Source organism: Lagopus muta, chromosome 9 (assembly GCF_023343835.1).
Source record: "Lagopus muta isolate bLagMut1 chromosome 9, bLagMut1 primary, whole genome shotgun sequence".
NCBI classification, from domain to species: Eukaryota; Metazoa; Chordata; class Aves; order Galliformes; family Phasianidae; genus Lagopus; species Lagopus muta.
The window spans coordinates 5,503,570-5,526,017 of record NC_064441.1 but is presented as its reverse complement, the minus strand read 5'-3'; the positions used below and the strand labels follow the sequence as shown (position 1 = coordinate 5,526,017).

General features: G+C 38.1%; 1 protein-coding gene across 2 annotated transcripts in view; it reads right to left on the bottom strand.

Moving 5' to 3' along the window:
* NAALADL2 (N-acetylated alpha-linked acidic dipeptidase like 2) overlaps positions 1 to 22,448 on the bottom strand; it is a 292,368-nt gene that overhangs the window by 158,600 nt on the left and 111,320 nt on the right. For both annotated transcript variants that reach the window (XM_048954430.1, XM_048954429.1), the window contains exon 3: positions 2,131 to 2,401. In XM_048954430.1, the coding sequence (XP_048810387.1) occupies positions 2,131 to 2,401 (271 nt within the window). The remainder of the gene's footprint in view (positions 1 to 2,130; positions 2,402 to 22,448) is intronic.

Genomic DNA, 22,448 nt, shown 5'->3' with positions numbered 1-22,448 from the left:
AAAGGTTAGATTGCTACCAATTTCTCCATAGCCTAAACATGTGGGGAAATTTCCCTTTTAGGCAAAGCATCAGAAAAGCATTCAGGATAGACTCTTATCAGAAAACAGAAAACATCTGAAGTTCTGTGAGAGCGTCAAGTATCTCAAAGCCCTGACTGTGGAATTACACACAGTCAGCCATCCTTTGGCTCAAACACAAGCTTTGAAAGGTTTTGCCAAAGCCAAGGCACACCCTTACAGATGAGTACATAGGCAGTGTACGTGGTCCTCATTTCTTCAGAATTCAATTATGGAGAAAAGTGTCCTGAAATATAACTCAAAGTGGTACACGTGTTTCTGGTAATAACATCAAAGATTTTCCCTGGTACATTCGATTTCCTTTAATCTGATGAATTAGTTAGCAACACATTTATTTTCATGAAAGAAATCTCAAAGGCCACAACTGTACTTTTACCTCATTAGAGTTACTCTTATTAGGTTATGAGAAAATATATTATGTATTGAGTTTCTAAGTGATAAAGTGTAAGTCAAGTCTGTTCATTAGTATTTTTTACTTGTCTACAGAAAAGCTGAAGAGTATATGATGCAAGACCTATCTTCATTTACTTCATTTCACTTCGTAACATCAAAAACTTCAATATGAAGTTACAGTTCTTTAGGAGTTTTACTGATACAATACCAGGGCATAACGAGTATGAAACTAAACTTGGAAAATGGGCACGTAAGGTATATTAAAATAAATAAATAAAACAAGAGATGGACACAAGTCTTCTCCCAAAGGAGACAATCCTTTGGAATAAAAACTTCTGATGCTTTCCAGAAAGAGAATTTCAAGCAGGATGAGAAACTGACGGATCTGAAATTCTACCAGCCCTCAGATTTCTCAGTGTCCAAATTTCAAAACCATGTTAATAGTAAGATTGGCTACTGGGCGTGATGCAACTGTCATCACTTTGATTCAGAAGATTTCCACAATACATTATGAGTAACGAATGAACACGATGAACTGTGTCAAAAACAAAATACACAACAGTTGCATTTTACTACTCGAAAATCAGTAACTGCTATGCTATAAATATTTTATAGAACAAAGATATTTTGGAAGAGGTATCTCCCAAACTCAACGTCTGTTCTTACACATACACTAATGTCCTTCTGTCATGAGAATGAACTTATAAACAATAAAAGAAAAAAAAACAAAGTTCCCTGCATTACTGGAGATAAAAGTACAATATTTTAAAAAGGAAAAAGACAACAGTACAACAGCTATGCAGTTAGCAAGGAAATTTACGTTGAAATTTTTATGTTTCAGAAATATATACTGAGATTTATACTAAGTAAGAGGAAAGTAAACAAATAATGACCACTCTGTATATTCCAAATAGATTTGAAAAGCAAATATGTGAAAGGAGCTAGTGAACAGGATAGAATAAGGTAGTTCAGAATAGAATAGAGTAGTTCGAGATCTTATTTCACTCAGCAAGTAACTAATCCCAGCTGGCAGCATATTTTTTGTCTGACTGAACTTTCTAACAAAAGATACTGTAAGACAAAAATATGAACTGTAATCTTCAAGGCAAAACAGAGCATATGCATCAATGGAGCAGCCACAGAAGAAACTATGCAAGATCTACAACAATAAGTCAGGAACACCAGGAATTAAACTAGTGCTCCAGCAGATCTCATGGCAGAGAAACTCAACCTTCCTACTGACATGCCTCAAACCAGTAGCACTTACATATCAGACTGCTGTAGGGGGCTGGACTCAATGATTTCTAGAGGTCTCCCTTCCAGCCCCTACGAATCTGCAATTCTGTGATCAACGAAGATCAGATATAGCCTGCATGCTTTTTACACCAAAGCAACAGATGACAATACATTAACTCAGATACTTATTTAAAAAATAAATAGTAATTAAAAAAAAAAAAAAAACAACACGTGAAGTCTTCAGGTCTGTCTGATTTTTAACATTCAACTTCAGATTTGGGCCACATCACATTTCAACAGCATATATTGGATTATCTTAAGGCTGGGCAATTCACCACATTTACTTTTCCCAGCCAAGTTCAATGGAAACCGGTGTTTTGTAACTATTCCAACACAAATGACAGAGACAAATAGACACATTACCTCAAGAGTTCCTTTGGCAGAGTAAGCTGCGTATGAGTACAGGAGGTCTTGGCTATGAAGTGTTTTGGTCACTTTGCTGCACCGCTGTCCATCAGGATAAAAACATTCACCACTGTTTTTCAGAGTTATCGTGTTTGAAGAAGAGTCTGGTAGGTCGAGCAAAACAGAGTAATTTACCAGCTGGACATCTTCAAGGCCATGAGAAGTCCACTGGAGCAAAATTTTCATTGCAGCATCTACATCATCTTCTCTAGGGGATTGTAACAACTCTCTGGAGAAAAACAAGCAAACAATTTAAGATCCCTTCCCACCAAGACCTGCACCTTAGCACGCAGCCATCTATAATGTTATCTGAATGAAACATGGGATTTATGAAAGATCATTAAATAGGGATTTAAAAAATGAAGTCATGCTTCACTGTCTTTGCAAATAATTTTCACCAGTTACAAGGCAAAAGCAAACACTTTTTTGAAAAGAAAAAGATATATAGAAAAGCTATATAAGAAACACTACATTGAAATGCAAAGAGTCAGTAGAAATTATGACAGCAATAGTTTCAAAATTCATTTCTGGAGAGCTGATCGAGTTTCTGATAAAGCATCAACTTAACTAAACACTGTAAGGAAATGAATACAATCTAAAACAATATTTCAGGAACTTTAGGGAGGAAGTGGTGCTGAAGATTAGTTATGTGTTTGTCTTAAATTCATCAAGTAAAGCAAATTTCCTAAGCAGAATAGCATTGCTTCCCCAAATACTGTTTCAGTTGTAGGACAGTGATCCTCATCCCTTCTACCTACATTGAAGGATTGCTTCAGCCAACAGCTTGGCAAGCACAAGACTCCAGCTTGAAAATCATTTTGGCAGTATTGGCCAGATGGATCCTACAGGGACTTCAGGTGAGCTTGTTTGGGCTTATATCACTGGGTTTGTATTACTGTTCGACACCTGCCACCAGGCGGGCCATAGAACAAAATGACAGCACAGAAGGGCCACCTTCCTCCCAGCAAATGCCAGAAGATCACAGACATAGGAACACATTTTAAGGATAACTTTACAGGATATAGTTTTGTAGATACATAGTTATGTAAGAAAAGTAGGTCACAAGTAAAAAGCAGCATTATTCAAATAGTAAAGCACTCTCTAAACGCAGTACAAAGAAATGCAGGGAATATTTTTTGAGTTTGAGGATTTTCTCATTTATGCAGTAGGTCTGAAGATGTCAAGACCGAGACACAAGACTAGGGATAACAGAGGTATTAACTTTAAAGCACAGAAATACCAACATTGCCTGAAACTCTCGCTCACAAATTTCACAAAAAGGCCAGTTTTCAAGATAGTTAGATGCTTCACAGTCTTTAGTAGATCCTTGAAAATAACACAGAGATCTTGCACACATCAAAAGCAAAGGCTGAATAATGCATAGCAACCTTAAAACCATTCCTGCAGGCAATAGATACTTGAGAATTGCACCAATTACACGTCTGCATTTTTGGGCATCTCTGGGCAAGCCAGGAGCTGCAGGCAGGCAGGGCATCAAATGCCCAGAGAATGCCGCCATGGAATGCGTAGGATTTACTGCCGTTCCAGAGACTTCCTTCCCTACCCAACAAAACTCACAGCTCGACAGGCCTTTACAAAAGAACATTAGATAAAATTGGAGTTGAATAAGCATGCCAATGTAAAATGGATTTTTTTTTTTTTAAAGGCTCTTTTGAAAGATTTATATTGTAACACAGCCTGCATCACAGTAACAAGGTTAGCAGCGTCCAAAGATCAAAATCTTTACAAGAACGCTGGACTTAGTTAAAACTTCAGAGATCCTGTCAGAAGGAATAGCTGTCAAAGGTTATTCTTGCAGTGTTAATCTTTTTCAATTATCTAAAATAAGTCTTCAAGCAACCTACACAAAATGGACAAGGTAATTCAATTTGTAGTATATACTGTAAGGTTTCAATTTCATCTCCTGTACCCGCTATTGTAATGTCATAAACTTGGGCACTGCAGAGATACAGAAAGTTGTTTGATTAACACAGCCATTAACAGAACATCCACATTTTCCATGATGTGAGAAATGGAAACATTAATAGAATAAATGCCAGTGTGAAACTGATCCCAGGCCAATAAGGTTAGGACATAGTGCAAGAAGAAGGATTCAGTTTCAATAAAAGTAATTAAACATTAAAAAAAGACAAAGATACAGTAATCAAATTGCTCCTTTAATAATAGAAGTTACTTTCTACTTCATAACTGAATAAGCGGGTCTTTGAAACTTTTGTGACAACACATCTGATTAGGTTAAAGAAATGAGCATACTGACTATTTACTCCATAATTTCATTATAGCATATTAAAATCAAATTGCAAATTATGAGTAAATCGTACATTAAAATAAATCAGCACATATTAGGCTGCTTTCATAACCAGAAACACAATGCCAAGGGCTTTTACTTTCTAGATTTCTTACAATGACTGACCTGCACTTAAACTTGATATAACTTTTGACTGCACAGACTTCAATTGACAAGTATTTTAACCAATTATTGCTTACCACACACTAGTTGGCTAACAACTGTAATATACCAAAAAAAAATTGTCTGACAGCCCCATCCCAGCTGTTAAAAAAAATTGCTTCGTTTCTCATGTCCTACTGCAGTCACTCTACATGTCCCATAATGTACTTCCAACAGCTACCAGAGCATTAAGATTCATAGCAGTAAGACTTACACTGTGGACACGATCTGTGGATGATCGTGCTTCTCACTTCTGCACTCAGCAGTGCACTCAGTAGGAATCAATACCAATGCAATTGCCGATTTCCATTTGCATTATGACCTCTAATAACCTCAGCCAAATTTTTGTATTCCCTTAAATTAAAACAACACTATTCAGCTACTTGTCCAGCTTCAGTCAACATGAATAACCACAAACATAATGGTCATTTCTTGAGTTGCCATAAATCTGCATAATTTATTGAAGTGGAGCCACCAACAACGTAGGATTTGGTCTCAAGTTAGAATCAATATTAATAAGTATAACAGTAACAGTCAAAATATTACTGAGCCTTAATCTGATGCCCTCAAAGGGTTTACACAAGTTAATTTTGTTTGCTTTCTAATATAGATCAGATGTGGCTCAAACACTGAACTAACACAGATCAAAATATGTTTGTTTTCATGCATATTCTGCTCCATCTCAAACACTTTCCACTTCTGAACTGAAAAAAATGAACATAACTGGACTTAAAACTTTGAAAAGAGGCACCATTTTACCTACAACAAAGTTTTCCACATGGATATGGTGAAAAGACCAAGGTAATGTTTCTGAAGGCACACTCATAGACTTCCTTTGTAAGATCAAGATTTAAGAGATGATTACAAGAGATAAAGGAGCACATGTGCATGCACACAAAATAAAATAAAGAAATTTCATTTTAAAATTGGTGACCACAGGAAACATGGAGTTGAAGCAGCTCAGTGGAAAGTCATTTGTTAGCCACAAAATAATTTCTTTGGGCACAGCTCCCTAAAGGAAAGAAGGTAACGCAGAAAGGCCAGCTGCTTGCTGCTGCTGCTTCATAGTGGGACACTGCAAAACACTCTTCAAAAGATACTGAGAACTTACAAAAAGCACTTTAAGGAATCAAAAGATAAAATAACATAATAGCATCACAATTCCTTACCAGGTAATGGTGTTAAACAGTTACAAACAAATGAAACAATCACAAAACCAATTCTGAAACCACGGTATTTTTATAGATTTAATTTTGAATATCCAGGGACAGAATTTTCCCTCAAGTGTGAATAGCTTTGTGTTTTTCTTTCATTTTCTTTGCAGATTTAATGTCTATAATGACATAAGAGTGAAAACTGGCCAGTGTTTGCTGCCATATTAAAAATAATAACCCGAGTTCCACTTCTGCACAATTAGAAATGCATCTAATTTTTATTTTCTCAATTTTTAATGGTTAATTTTTACTTTTTTAAAATTATTTTTTATTTTTTGGTCTCCACTAATTCACAAACATCAGTGTTTAATAACAAACGAGAACAAATACAATTTTGGAATTTTCAGCTGGGTAGCTGTTCCCAAAGTTTGGAGGTCACAACAAATTTGCCAGACAGCATTTTTAATTAACTACATTAAAGCGTTATCTGGGCCAATATACTGTTTACAACTGTAGTTGGCGACAGGTGATTAAAAACAAATGTAAGAAACATGATATGGGATTATTATATTTATAGACTTCTGTGCACATGTCTTTTTCCTACCCACAAACGTGGTCCATGCAGAGTTTTCAAGATGTTTACCCGTGCTCAGGAGTTCAGAACTCATTTCAGTCCAGCGTGAGCTGAGACACGGCTACTTTGGAAGTGAGCACTCAGCACTCGCACCCACTGACTGCTCAGCATATGCACAAGCTTTGTGCACAGTAGCAGGTAGTGTATCTATTTGTATCCATCACATTTACGTTTCCACAGAGCACTGTAAATGCTTCCAGGAAATACCACCTGCCCAAGCCACATCTGCCTGCATTTTAATTACACATTCCTGTTAATTAGGGTGCTCAGCTGCCTGGTCTCCTGCCTACCCACTCAGATTTCCTACAGTCTGAACTGACTGCCCCAAATCTGCAGATTCCAAAAGAAACAATGGAAGTACAACAGAAGAAAAGTTTTAACCTACTGATAAATACATTTCAGAGAAACATTTCGAGGAAGTTTGCAGCACAAGTGCAGTGCAAAGCTGTGGTTAAGCACAAGTCAGCCTCGACACGACCAGATGCTCTTCCTTCCATACACCCATTCCTGCTCAGCAGGCCAGGCCCCACAGCAGGCACCGCTCAGGAAGACGGCAACAGGTCCTCATGATGAGCAGGACTTGCTGCCAGTCCCACCCTGTGCCACCGTGCTGCCTGGCAGGTATTTATGTGGAGCTCATCCAGATACAGTGAGGGATGCTTGCTGTCTGAGTCAGAGGAAATCAGACATCATATTCATTCATAGATATCTATATATTGCTTTTGCTATCAAAGCATTTACAGATCTATATCATCGTGCCTACGAATGCTACATAGTACCTACAATAAAGACATCAAGCTATTAACATAAAGCAGTATGATTAACAACAGTCTTCATCTTCTGCAGAGACTGAGTAAATGTAATTCATAAAACCATAAAAAAATACATAATATCAGGTGAAAGAACACCATCTCCAGATTTGGTTATGCAGCTCCATAGCAGAAAAATGGTTTTGATTTATTATTTTGAAGTCATGTGCACCTTGGACGACTTAAGTCTTCTATTAGCAAATGAAGCACAAAAGCAGGTGCAAAAGTACTTTTCAACAAACTTTTTTGTACTTTGCCTAGGTCCACCTGGCTATTAGACTTCCCCGGGGAACCCAAGGACATGCACCCTTTCCTACCATGTTATAATTACATGCACAACAGCTGTAGACCAAACCTCTCATTTTCCTGTGGAATTCTCTCTCACAGGATTGAAGAACAGACTCAGATCTTGGCCCATGCTGGCTTCCAAGCGTGGCTATTTTGTACATTGTTTTGTTCACTGCAGGACTACTAAGCATAGTGGTGCTCCCCGCTGCATCAGACAGTCAAATCCCTTTTATGTGTCTTAAATAAAAGCCACCAGGATAGTTCAAATCTCACTTGCCAACATCAGGATGCAAGCCAAACCTGCGTTCCAGACAGATGGGGAAAGGCATTGAAAAATGATTCTCTCACTCTGTGTTTCTGAAGTTTACTGGAAAACATTTATTGTTAATGTGCACTACATATTGCAAAGTCATAAACTGGCCACAGGTGAGCTTTGCAAAGCTAAGAGATGTGGATGTCAGTTCTGCTGACAAGTAGCCAGCGCACAAATCTGTCAAATGCATCAGAAGATAAGAATGCCAATACTAGTTGCAGCTAAGATCTATCGAATGATTGCTTAGAAAAGAGTAAAAACATGGCAAGCACACAGAAAAACTCTTCTAGTCTGTCTCAAACATAAAAGACTTCTGAAAAACCTATAGCTCTAAATCCTTGTGTAGGGAAATACAATGGCAGACAACCAGTTCTAAATTACTCAAAAAAGAGAGGGTCATAATCCAGTTAAAGAAAGAACAATTTTCTTACCCATCCCCAGGATCAAGGCTCACCAAATTCTCCAAAAGGAGGAATCTCCAGGCAGAGATCCTTTCCTCATGGAAGCCAGCCCTTAAATGAGGCTTAGGGAGGGGGTGGGACCAGGTTGCACAGGTGAGTTCCTTTCACCTGTGCTCCCGGGGCTGGCTGTGTCCCTTCAGCAGGTGCTCAATCACTGGTTCAGACCATGAGTTAGCAATTCCTATACAACTTGTGACTTGGCTGAGAGTATTCACCTGATTTTTCAGCAATATACAGTTCTAAACAAAACAAAGAAGGTTATTTAGAGATCTATTTGTTAAATGAACAGCAGTTCTTTTGTTGCGGAATCTCTCACTGTAGAAATTCCAGTGGCAAAACTCAACGCCTTCCTCATTTCGGCATCAGACAAAAACAACATAAAGGCATTCTAAAATGTCTTTTATGCAACAGTGAACTCTACACATTCACTGAGAATTCTAGAGCCCATGATATTTTAATGGTCTATCAGCAGAAAACTATTGATTGCATCTTATTATTGATGGAGAAAGAAAATTATCAAAAGCTGTCATTGAACAAAATGAAGTGGTTACGCGACCTACACGTTAATCTAACGAGTGAAACTGTGTCACAACACTGAGGACACGGCCAGATCTACCAACAGATCAACAGCTGATCTGTCAACAAGCAGGCCATCTGAAAATGCGTTACATTAAAAAAAACCAAAAACCTCTAATCTAGAGTCTGTACAATATTATGTGGCCTAGCACCTGAATCTAGAGATTGCTGGGCAAAAACCACTAGCTCTTATTTCATTCAAATGCTTTGCAAGTCAGAGAAAAAGACTTTGGATACCTGCAACATAAATTATTTGATGAATTTCATACAAACAGTTCTAAATACATCACATTCTTAAAAATAAAGAGAACCTACCTGTATGTTGTATATGAAAAATAGAACGGGTGGCAAACAACCAATGTTATCACATTACTTTACAAACGAGTTTATCAGCAGAGCACAGAAGTACAATAAAACACTCTGACGAGAGTAAAGGTTGTTTAAACGAGCTCATTTTACTGTATAATTGCAACGTACTATGGGCATCAGTAATCACTGCGTTTTGCTGTCCTGTGATAACTTGTTGAATTACTGATTTTTGATCACTCACAACCATGGTGGCAAAATCTGAAAAGCAACTGACTTAGATATTAAACCAGATACCTAAGACATGACAAAGAAAAACTGCAGACGTCTTTAAAATGTTTAGTATAAACAAATGAGTCAAAGACAGGTAGGTAGGCAATTATAGAAGTAGCCATAGAAACCAGACTGCCCGATTCACATTTGAAGGTTTCAGTTATCAAACCATCTTACACTGTGTTTAAAACCATCCTTAACTATTTTTATAACATCACTTGGTTTTTCATGACACATCTTGCTTAATTATTCAGTGCAGAGGCAGATGAGAATGCCATTTAGTATTTCTCCCCCATCATTCTGGAGACATACAGAAAAAAAGGATGGCCATCATTATCCATTTTCAGAATAGTTAATGAACCACAGAAACCTTAATATGGAGAATGACAGGTCCAGCCTCTCAAATGGGCAATTATTCAAAATCCTAAAGACCATTTATGCCAGATGCCAAAGGAGGAGAGGAAAGATAACTTGTAAATTGTATACTTCAGTGTAAAAAAAAGTCACTGTCATGATTGATTGTCCCTTATATTTACAGAACAGCTTAGGCAAAAGGCCTTCCATTTAGGCAAACAAGTAAATTTCGTCTCTTTCTGTTACTGAACTCTTAGACTTCAGATGCTTAATGCAAAGAGGACTGATCCAATAGAGTTCTTGTTTTTTATACGGCAAACTATTTTCAGCAGATGAATTGATTGTAAGTAAACTTACATATATACACACAGAATGGAAATGAGTATAGAAGAAATCTCTTTTTCATTTAACAATCTAATTTGCGAGAAAGTATCTGAAAATAATGTTATTTTAAATCAGTAAGACCATCACTCTTGTCTTTGTCCTACTAACTTCCCTGTTGATTTGCTAATTTTCCCAGTCACAGATTTTCTGCTACAGAATATGAGTTGGAGGGGTGAACATCACAATTTAGATCTTTGTCCAATTACATCAGAAGTATTTCAGATCAACTTACACTCTATCCTAAGTTAGAGCATTATTCTGACAACCTGAATTTTTTTACTTCGGACATACAAGAATATCTTAGCCTGTGTTATATACAGCAAAGAGAATACACAATTACTTGAAATTTATAAGTCTAATTATTCTACAAAGGGCTTTACCACTATTTTCTCCTAAAGCAACAAAAGGTTCCTCCAAACAACTCAAGCAGTGAGATGCAAACAATAGCGCCCAGCATCTGCCAGCAGGCTGCAATGTGAGGGCAGGGTGTGCTGCAGCTGCAGGGGGACAAAGACAAGTCCCCCAACTTGAAAGTGTTGCACATAACTCTGCTTTCCCAGGCTGAGAGTTGACCAGCAAAACTTCGCTGTGATACAAGCTTCTTTTCTTTGCAGACCACAGGGAATATACCAGTGTTTCAATAAAATGAGAGCAGCTGTATAATCAAGTCCAGGTGATACCTTTTACTGCCTGAGAAACGTTTACTTACAGTAAGAGACACATTCTATATGGATGTGAAAAGCAATGGATGCTTCACTAATGCTTTTTTTTTTTTTAATATATAAAGAAAATCTATTGATCAAAAACATTCAAACGTTGCTTTTTATATAGAGAATCTGCTGTTAAAAATATATATATATATATCTTAATTCTTCCCAACTGGCAATAGTTTTTTCTTTCATTTCCCAATCATTAAGTTACATGGTGAACAGAAAAGCAGTTAGTTTGAATGCCAGGTGTTATTCTGACAGCACTGGAATTCCTTATTTAAACTGTATTATTTAAGTTTTGAATAAAAACCCATTTCCCAGAGGATGCTTTAGGGAATTAAGAAAGCATCCTAACCCAAAATCCTAGAAAAACGTAGAAAAGCTACCCATTATTTGAAGATTTAGAATGATTTGGGAATACATAAATCCCCAAATGTTTAATTTTTAAAATGAAAAAGAAAGCAAGAGCTTCATTGTAGCTCATAAATCTCAAAAGTTAACCCTATAGACAGAAAGGCCTCAGCTAACAAGAACACAAAGTCATGTAACATTTCTGTTACCGGTTTCATTCTGTCACCTGTATATGTTTAACTTCCCAGTGCAATTCTACTGAAACTGGAGAGATTTCTAACCAATGTGTCAGCTTAGACATTTTATGAAAACTTGAACAAGTTCAGCCAGGTGCATTACCTAAAATGGAAACTGCAGCTAAAAAAAGGGAGAAGGGAAACGAAACAATTTCTACGTATTCATGCAGTAAAAACGTTATCTTGAATCTCATACCACAGGGCTTAGTTCAGATCATCTCCATCTCACCACCCAATCCATGTTTCAGATGAATCTGTCTTATCTCAAATTACTGACATCTTTGAACTGATGCATCAGTTTGAATAAACAAAACATCACACAAGTTATTTATGCCATATCGCAGATCAAACTGCTTGTGGATACTCAAACAGCCCTCTCCAAAGGAGGAAGCATAAAATCCTGAAAAGAGAGGCTTAGAAGAAGCTACAGGAGATTATTTGGTCCAAGGCTCAGCTCACTGCAAGCACTGCTGCCACTGCAAGCAGATTTCCTGCCCTGTTCCAGGTACAGAGTTCCCTGACCATCCTAAATAATCCCACCATCTCCTGCTGCATTTAAGCATGCTGTTTTTTGCAATTTTATTTTATTTTATTTTTAGACTTGAAGATTGCTCCTATGGCCTTTCCTCATCTGATCTTTTTTTTTCTTAAGCCAAGTACCCTCAAATCCTTTTATCCCTTTCTCAGAGTTCCTGTCCCAAAAATCCGACTGCTCTCCCCAGTTTCTTCTGGCCTGCTTCCATCAAGCCTCCACTCCTTCTGAAACTCAGTTCCACAAAATGGACCTTGCAGGTATGCTGCTTGCATTTAAAATGCATAATTAGCATCCAATTACTATTTGCCCTCATAAAAGTCTTTTCTACTTCCTCTACTGTCCTTTATTCTGATTCCTTCTCTATAGCTCTCCAGTGAATTCACATAGCCCTTCAGCTTTATTGACCTCAAACTTCAGAATGGAAAACTTGCTTCTTCCATTTCCTGTACTTCAAGAAGAAATAGTCCTGAGTACATCTTCATACACTCATCTAAAACAGAACCTTACTCTGCCCTGCTCCAGCTTCTACTTTGATTCTTTCTGGGCATGCAACATTCCTTCTTTTCCCTTTGCATTCTCAGAAGTGTGACTCATTCACTCAAGAAATCTCTTTACTGATGTTTTCTTGCCTGTTCTAGATTTCTCTCAGAATCTTTGTGCTTCTTTACCTGAAAGAAAAAGTAGTGCCATGCCTCACAAACAGCAGTCTGTGTTTTCAACGAGTAATACATCATCTAATTCATTTTCAGCATCTTTTTCTGATGCAACTAAAATTTCCAAGTCAATTTTGAAGGAATAAAGCATAAATAAAGGACAAAAACAGCAGCAATATGCAGATGTTCAGGAATTAGAATCAAGGCTGACAAATGCCCTCTAGTACTGAACACACTTAAACGTGCAATCACTTGAATTGCTTACTGCAAGTACAAATGGGCTATTGTAGAATGGCAATGTTTAAACCTGAAGGCCAGAGGGGGGTGACTGTTGCTAGGCAGTAAAGAGGAAAATGCTCCTTTCCAAAGCTGCAGTATCAATTAAATGTTGGGGGGGGGGAGGGTAGGGGAGAGGGTAATGGAGGTGAGAGGGAAAGCAGCATCATCACTTATGAATGGTAAATTTCAGTATAGTTTCTCATCTCTCGCCCTATAAAGAAATTCTGATTCTGAGTCCTAACTTGCTCTTAATGCAGTGTTAAATAAGGTACACATGGACACGGAGACACAACAAGCACTCAGAAATTCAGCAGTGGTGCAGGATGCAGGTTTTTACTGGGTACGTGCATATTGAGCATGGTTATGTAGATACACTGCAGAAAATAAAAACGTTGCCATGGTCATTTGGTATTGCTTCTTATATCTACTATAAAAGTGGTCATTTATTAAACTATGTACTGGGTGAAGTAATTCTGGGAGGCAGAGGCTGTATTTGTTATTAACACTGCTGATGCTCATATTCTCTGAATAAAACTACCTGAACGGATTATGCAAACACATTTTACCCCAGATTTCTTAAGAACTTGTGACATTAGCAGATACATAAAAGGATAAATATCAAAATGGAAAAAAATAATAAGAGGTCTTGTCTAGATACATTTCATCAAGCTGAACTATACAGCTTCAGACTTATTCACTTTAATCGAGGGGAGAAGGTAAAAGCACAACCTTAGCAGTGTAGTTACAGTCAACAACTTACACCAAATAAAAGAAGTTAAACTTGACAATTAGCTGTAACTATGCATGGAAGAGTAGCCTCTAAACCATAGGTATGCATAAAGTCTTTTGAGGAAAGGCAAACTGGGTTGAATTCAGTGGAAATCTTCCAAAAGAAAAGAAGCCCAACGAGCAATGTATCCATTCTTCAACTGCTTCCTCCGCTCAACTGAATGGTTGAACGCTCTGCCCCAAGATGCTGCCTGCCCACAAGCAGAGCCAAGTCCCTCATGATGGATAAAATCTGCCAGAACACACAGCAGACACTAGAGGACTCAACATTTCATGGGCAGTTATTCCTCAGAACACCATACTGCAATACTAGGTTACAGATTCCAAACATATTTTAATTAACTGATTTAAGTTACACAAGTGCAAATACTGCACGTGTAGAATCACAGTATGGCTCGGGGGTTGGGAGAGACCTCAGATACCATTTAATTGCAACCTCTCTGCCACGGTCAGGGTAGACACAAAGCAGCAACATGTCATCCCAGTGTAAAGTGCCGGCTCTCTTCCCCTTCCCTAATTGAAACTATACTCAAAGAAGCTACTTTTAAACTAAAATGTACACACATTTACATTCAACTGCATTAATTTCTTTCAGCCCACAGGCCAGCAACAAAGACAGCAAAGACAGCATTCATTAACTTCTGAATTTGGGTTAGATGTTTAATCAAGTTACTTTTTTTAAAAGCTTCACTTTAAAGACAAGCAACAATTATTCTGAGACCTGAGAAATGTGAGGCATGTCAGATGGTAAAAAGGAGCAGGAACACTACATTACTGTGAATCCTGCTGTCCAAGAAAAATAATCCTGAAACACATGCAAGATTAAAATCCTGAAACACATGCAAGATTAAAATCCATAATCTTTCCCTCAAAATATCTTATCACAATTAAAATAAATACCACAAATGGCCAAGTTCACAATTCACTTTATCTGATGCCACTGTAACAGACCACAGGGAGGGTTGCTAAACATTCTCAGTGACATTGATAGTTCAGTCAACACAATACAATATTAGCTGTGATTCTTGTCTTAGTGTGGTGTTACCATGGTTCCTACCAAGGAATCAGGAGTACAAAATGACTTTAACCTCTATTTTAAATTGTATTTGGGAGCAACTTCTCTATACGCATCTCCAAATACAAGATTTACCTAGCTAAAGTCAACACTGTGTAAACACTGGGTCTTGTTATACATATCACAAGAACACAAAGTCTACAGATGTCCAAGCATCTGCCAGTCACTGTGAATCAAGACAAAGTCCTTACAATGTTTTCTCCACAACAGAAACCACCACCACTACATACAGAAGGAAAACTCCACTCCATCCATTGCTTTATCATCTTTCTCAGGGAATTTTACATTATCGAAACTGTCACAACCTGGCTGTACCCCTTCTTCTTTATGACTTCTTTATTTTTTGTTTTGCTTTGGGTTGTTTGCTCACATTTTTGAGCTGTCGGTTCACTCAAACCACATACTCAGCTCCTTTCACTGATCTTTGTTAGAACTTCTCTAGGGTCTCCCCTCACCGACCTTCTCTTCCTACTGCAAACTGTACTTTGGTAACCTCAGCCTTGGATGACTTCACCTCTGCTCTCCTCCTTTAGCATTAATCACTTCTGAAGCATCCCTTGCTAACTTCAGCCTTATGCTCCAACATAACACGTTACTTTACATACTAAGCAGGCAGAACCAGCTAACAAGTTACAGGACGTGCTTGAGCCTTGGGACTGAAGAAATGCCAAGTGTATCAAATAGATCTTGAGAGAAAAAAGAAAGGAAGAATTCAATCTGATAAGGGAGCTGACCCCACATCTACCCAGCCCTTCGACCTGCATATCATGAGAGAAAGCACTTAGAGGAAATACCCCAGAAATGTGGGCTTATGAAAATAATTTATACACAATATTCAGCCAGTGAGTCAGGAGGGGAGCAGCCTATTGAAAGCGTTTTTTCTCCTTGTACTGAAGCTGGTAAGTTTTATCTAAAAGTGGTATTGCCTGAGATTACTTGGCATTCTGTGTCCACAAGTTTGCCCTCTGGGCTGAAAAAGACACAAAATCTCTACAAAGATGGGTGAAATCCTTACGTGTTGACATTAATCCTTTACTGCCTTTTAAATTTTATTTAAAAATATTACTCACACCAATGCACTACCTGGAACAGAAGAATAGCTTACCAAAGTTTGGTTTGTGCTGTTTTTTTGTTTGTTTATTAAAAAAATAATTGTGCATTCTTTTATCTTCTGTTCACCTTGGCCACTATATTAGGAGATGCAGTTTAATGACACATTTATATGAAGACAATAATAGCTTTATGGCTTACTATGTTACATGGCTGGGATGTATTTCTTAAATCATCAACAAAATTACCCTCAGCAGCTATATATTTAGTAAACCTACCAACAACTGGGAAAACTGAACTAATCAATTTATCCATAGCCTATATATATATATATATATATATATATATATATATATATATATATTTAATAGATTGTTAACATTAGAATCCCAGGGCCATATTTAAACATAAAAAAAATACTCTGGAATAAAAACAATGAGCACTGGAGATAGGAGCATTATTCAAGACCTAAGAAGCCGGTTCGGAAGTCAATTTCCTGTCAGTTATTAAACCTTCTCATTGAAGAAAGGCAAGTCAGCAGCACCATGCCTTTCTGAGAAAACATCACACCACGAATATCACCTGTTTTTTCCTCTTCCAACAGCTCGGGCTGTAGCCCCAGTCTCCAAAGACTACCAAATGTTCTGCCTACAAATAGGCTGTTACATTAGCACTACTCAAAATTTACCCTATAAATCCACATGGCTCTCCAGTTGCAGCTGTGTCAGCTAAGAGATTATTAGTATTATCCCAAGCCCTCCCCCTTAGCCCTTTGCTCTCCATCTGAAAATTACTGTTTATGCTGTTCATGTGATGCTGACCTCAATCAAAATGAGCTGGGTTTATTTGCACATTTTAAATATTATGTATTCGGTAGTCCAGCTCATCAGCAAACTACCAAAATATTTTTCTGTTGGAAGTCCTCTCCCTGAGACTAATGATAAGTTCTTGACAAGCCACCATCCAACATGAGTCAAATCCTAGCCTTTCTGCTAACAGAGCATAGCTGCTTTGTTTCCTGAAATGACATTACCTCATCAAAAGTTTGTAGCTGAATGGGCTCTGTGCCTCTGTAAAGGTTTGCTATTAATAGGATAAAATAAACTGTATGAATACAACAACCAGGTTAAAAATTCCATACGTGGCCTGAAGGTAATGGAAAATGAGACCAAGCAGTCACTATTTAAGTACTCTATTACCTGCAAATATAGCAGCTTTCAAGAAACTCTACATGCTTTTACAATAGAAAGATGCATCTGAAGTGTAGAATGAATGGAAGAAAAGGAGCACTGTTTTTATTAGTTAGTATTTCCAGAACATTCACATATCATAGATTCTTAGAATGTATGAAACAATGCTAAATATACACATTTCTACATGCTGCCATTTTAAGGATAAAGCTCAAAACAGGTCAGCTGTAGGCAAAAAATAAATACAGAAAATGTCATACACAGATCATAAGCATGTAATTATAAAACCATTTCAACTACATTTTGTTTGTTTGAAAGTCAAAGATCTAAGTATGTAACTGTATAGGCTCAATAGGTAAGACAAGCACGCGAGTGTGCACGGTAGCACGTGGACAACTAGTTAATCCACATCTCCTGCTTTCCAGTTTAAGGCTGACTGCAGAAAGACCACAAGAGTTCACTGCAACTCCTGATGACAACAAGCAAACAAGATGTTTGGAACACAACCTGCTTTCCTTACCCTAGGACACATCTAACCACAGCTCAGCTTGTCTCAGGCTAGATGAAGCATGAAGCCCAGGAGACACAGCTACAAGGGGCTGCTCACTCTGCCGGGCAGCCTTCTGCACTCAGCATCACTCACCTGGGAGAAAACCTGGGAGAAATCCTCACAACAGCTTCCAGCTGCTGTTGACTCCCACATTAAACAAGGAAAAGCACACATTGGGCTGTCCTGCTGGGTAAACGTATTCACCTGTTTCTCCAGGCTTCTTTGTAAAATGCCACTGATCTGCAGAGTCGAAGCTGCACATTGTGACTTATGAAGACATTTGAAGATTCAGAGAGAAAAGAACAGACATTTTGTTACTAACTAAAAAGTTTGAGTAAATAAAGGTAACGCTTGCTCTTATTATTTGCAAAGATTTTTCCTTGAATATTCTGATCTAGATGCACTGAAAACCTGTATTTTTCAAGACCCTGTGAAACTGCTGAGTATAGTGATGTATTTAAATTTCTGATTAGTTTTTATACAACCACAGGAGATTTTCAGAGCCACTAAGAATCTACCATCCAAAAAAGGCCAAATGTTAAATATAAACTCCTAAGATTAACAACAACAACAAAAAAAAGCCAAACAGGATCACTTCACTGACATAAACTAAGTTACAATTGTGTACTTGGGTTAAAGTTGTGTCCTCATATTAAGCCCAGAAAGTTACAGCACCACACAAGGGTAAAGTTTAAATTAAGCAAACCTTTCCATCTACTGTTTTTGTATCTGACTATTCCACAACATGTCAAAAACACTCATGTTACAAAATCCTATCAAACGTCGTCCGCATTTATGGAAAGCATTATTTGCAGTATGTTTCTAATGGTGAAAACAAGTGGACTTCTCTCTTGCACTTCTCTATGAAGTGCTATGAAGTTCAGAGACCTGCTTCCATCAGCAGTACACAGACCCTTCTTGTACAAAATTGTTTCCAGCAACTCAACCAGTATTTTCCCCGCTCTCCAAAAACTCTTGGAGCAATGATGTATAAAATCTTTTTTTATACAAGACCTCTCAGAAGATTGCTACATAAGTTTTTATACATCTTCTCTTCATAGTTGACAACATAGAAATGATGAACCTGAAATCACTTACATAAAAAGCTTTAAAAAATCTGAAACAGACTGCTAGATGAACATAATCTGATTATCCATCTCCAAGAAAGCACTCCCAATTATTATAGCATGGATTATCAAATAATTCCTGCTAAGCATAGCATTAGAAACATTATTAAATTAATGGTTGCAGTTTTCAGCTGATAAATGCATAATAGAAGTGACATCATACAAATGATCATAAGGAAGCAATATGCAATTAGGTATTTTTGAGAGCAGGAGGCTGTCAACAACATAGGCACATGCAGAAAGAAGTGACAACTGAAAAATGCAGTGTTTTGGTTCCCTTCTTGACTGTGTCAAACAGACATGCTATTATCCTTGCAACATCCAGAGTACGTTCTGCACATCTACAAAAAAGGTCCATTCAGTGCTTCAAACATAAGAAACACAGCTTGAATTCTCACAGAAAGAGCTACCACAACAAATACGACATTTTGGGCCATACAAATGCATTTCACATTTATCTCAAACCACAGCTCCTGGAATACTCCGATAACATCAGATTTTCAGCTTTTATTACAGAATATTTTAACTTGTAGTATTATGGAGGAGAGCATAGCAGATTGGCTCAAACACACTCAGCAGACAGGTAAAAAATTAAGAAATCATTCCCATTTTAATATAACTACATATATTGCTTAAGTAATTGACAATAGATTGAAGATGAATCATTTTGTCACGTGGTGGTGTCGGCAAGTTTGCTTTATGAGATATGAAATAAAAAATAGTCACATAGAAAGTCAGCGGTCTCAGAGTTTCATAGCACTTCTCTGACATGACTCCCAGCACGCTGCAGTGGCATGACCCAGCCTTTTCAGCACTGTGAATGAAGGGTAGGGTTGAGGCCACCACTGCAAGGCCTAGGCTGAAATGTGATTCCCTGCCAGCCAGTTACGCTACCCTTGGGTCACATAATCATAGAATCATAACGTTTGAAAAACACCTCTGAGATCATCGAGTCCAACCACCAACCCATCCCCATCACATCTTTCCCTTTCTTGCAGGATTGTAGCAGCAGCAGCTTGGAGGCTCCAGTGAGCACAGGTGCATAAGATGATGTTCAATGCATTCTGGCTTTTGGACACAGTCAACAGCCACGCTTCTCTGGACCAAACATGAGATTACAATTAAAAGAAATCAAAGCAGCACAGGGAACAGAAAGACCCTAAACCACAGGATCTATGCTTCTGTACAGAGATGGAGAAAACCAAAGGGATCCAGAATATTGTGAAGATTGAGCCAAGAGCTACTTTGATTTAAACTGATGAGAGGAAAAGGACATAGCCAGATAGGTTTAAGCCCTACTTGCTGGCTGTAATAGAAAGAAAACTATTCTAAGCAATGAGAAGCCTATTCTGGAAAAACCTCAGGCTAACAATTTAATTTCTGACTGTGGAGATATTACCTTTTTAAATCAACAGTCAGTGAAAGGCTTTTACTTCTTCCTGTAAGTGCATTACCAACCCTTTCCTTTTCCACTGTAATCCTGCCACCAGATGGAGTTCACATCTTGCAATGCTCACAGGAGAAAGAACAAGGAAAACCACAAAACCATTTATGGATTTCAACACATTCCAAACAAACACAGCTTAAAGTTACTGTCTGCACTTAAACTGAAGGACGTATTTGGCAAACCAGCAAAAACAAAGAGTGAGCAACACTCAGGAAACAGTGTTACTGCTGAGAAAGATGGAGTTTTAAGAAGAATTAAGTCATTCATTTGAAACTGTGCTGACAATGTAATGGCAAATTCTATGGTTACCAGATATGCTCTTCAGATTATAAAACATCAGCTGATGCAAACTTTATTCCTTTAGAAATAATTTTCTTCTTGACACAGAGGGAAAGGATAACCCAAGAAGTGAAGCATCATAAATGTGTTACTGTGATAAAGAAAACCATTTGCTAGTGAGACATTGCGAATTTAAGGTGCAGACCAGCAATTCTGATTGAAGCAGAAATCACAGCAACTTCAGCAGGAACTCCAAAAATCAGCAGAATAGGAGAGAGAAACTATCCAGTCCATACTCACCCAGCCCTGCAGCACTGGAAACAGATGTTTTATCTCTTGCTACTTCTGACAGATTAAGTAATTCCAGAGTTGTCCATAATTAACTTTGGCATGAAGGTAACTACCCTTGTACAATCAGGAAGACAAATGAAATGTTAGAGAGAGGTACTCTGAAGTAATTTGTTTCTTGCCTTATCTATAAGGAACAGGTGTTATTTTTTAAGAAGTGTGACATGACAGCACAAGACAGTGTCTCACCACTAGTCACTTAATAAATGTAAATATCATAGAAATACTTCAAATACCAAGTAAAGAATAAGGAGAAAAACAGAAATTGGTTAGTAAAACAAGACAACTCTCCCTCTGCACTCCCAAACACCTCCCTTCAGGAGGCTCAGGGTCTGCAAGGAAGCTTCTGGTACTGAACAGAAGATGGAGAACCACTTGGGTTCTGCAAGGTTTCATCATCTGCACCATCAATTCAAAAAGATACCTGGAACTCAGGTGTCACTTGTCTCACTGTCCCATATATCCTTGCCTCAGACTGTAAACTCTGAAATTAGCTCCAGGGCTGATGTTACTATTTGCAGCAGGTAAGAATCAAATGAGCATGGCCTGCCAGTGATGATTCTGTTCTTAATCACCATGATGTGCCAGCACCTGCTAACCATGACCAGCAGCTTCACGTAGACAACTCCTGTCTGTCACCTTTGGAAAGGCAACAGAGCCTCAGCAGAGGTGCTGTACCTCCAGTAAAGCAGTGGAGATCTTCAGTACAGGCAGTGTAATGCTCAGTACAGGCAGTGTGATGCTCAGTACAGGCAGTGTGATGCTCAGTACCGGCAGTGTGATGCACAATGGGGAAAAAAATGCGCTAACTCTGAAGGAAAAAAAGCAACACACCATGGATGCACCTCCCATGGAACGGAGACAGAAGGACAACAAAAGCTATCGACAAGGAGACAGGCATTCAGACTTAGGCTGGGTTCTCAGGATGTCATTACAGGATTACCAGATATATACTTTGCCATGTTATGAGGGATGTTATTTAGTAACAGTGTAAGTACAAATCTGTCGTCCCTGAGCCTTTCTTGTTTACCTCACCTCGCCCCTATCATCTTAAATCCTACTATTCTGTCTTTTCTCAACCAAGATTACTTTTGGCTGTCTTATCAGTCTCCTCCAGACTGATAGTTTCAAAAACAGATATATTCTTGATGCAGGTGTCTGACAGGTTCTGCCTCACTTTCTATGACATCTGTGCCAAAAAGCACACCTTTTTGTGCTAAGGATATGTGCAACTGCATCTGAATGCTCCTAAGTACCCTAACTAGAAAAAGTTTTCTTACTTTATACAAAGATTTCCACAGTGACCTTCCCTACCAATGTCAGCGGACATCAGCTATCAATGTGGTATATCTTACACAGACAGAAAGTGTTAGCAATTCAGTCTGTGCAGATCCAAGAAGCAGGTAAAATTCTTCAGTCAATAACTGAACTAGAAATATCAACTGACAATTACTGCTAGGAAAATACATTGCCCTTTTTTCATCATATATTTTGAAAATATCCATCAGCTCTTCTCTGTAGGCAGAAAAATACAGGAGCAGTCTTCCCAGAAAACGATTGCTTGTTTGTTCCCCCCCAAAAATTGGGATGATATAAAAGCATTCACACATACTGACTCATACCCTCATTTCTGAC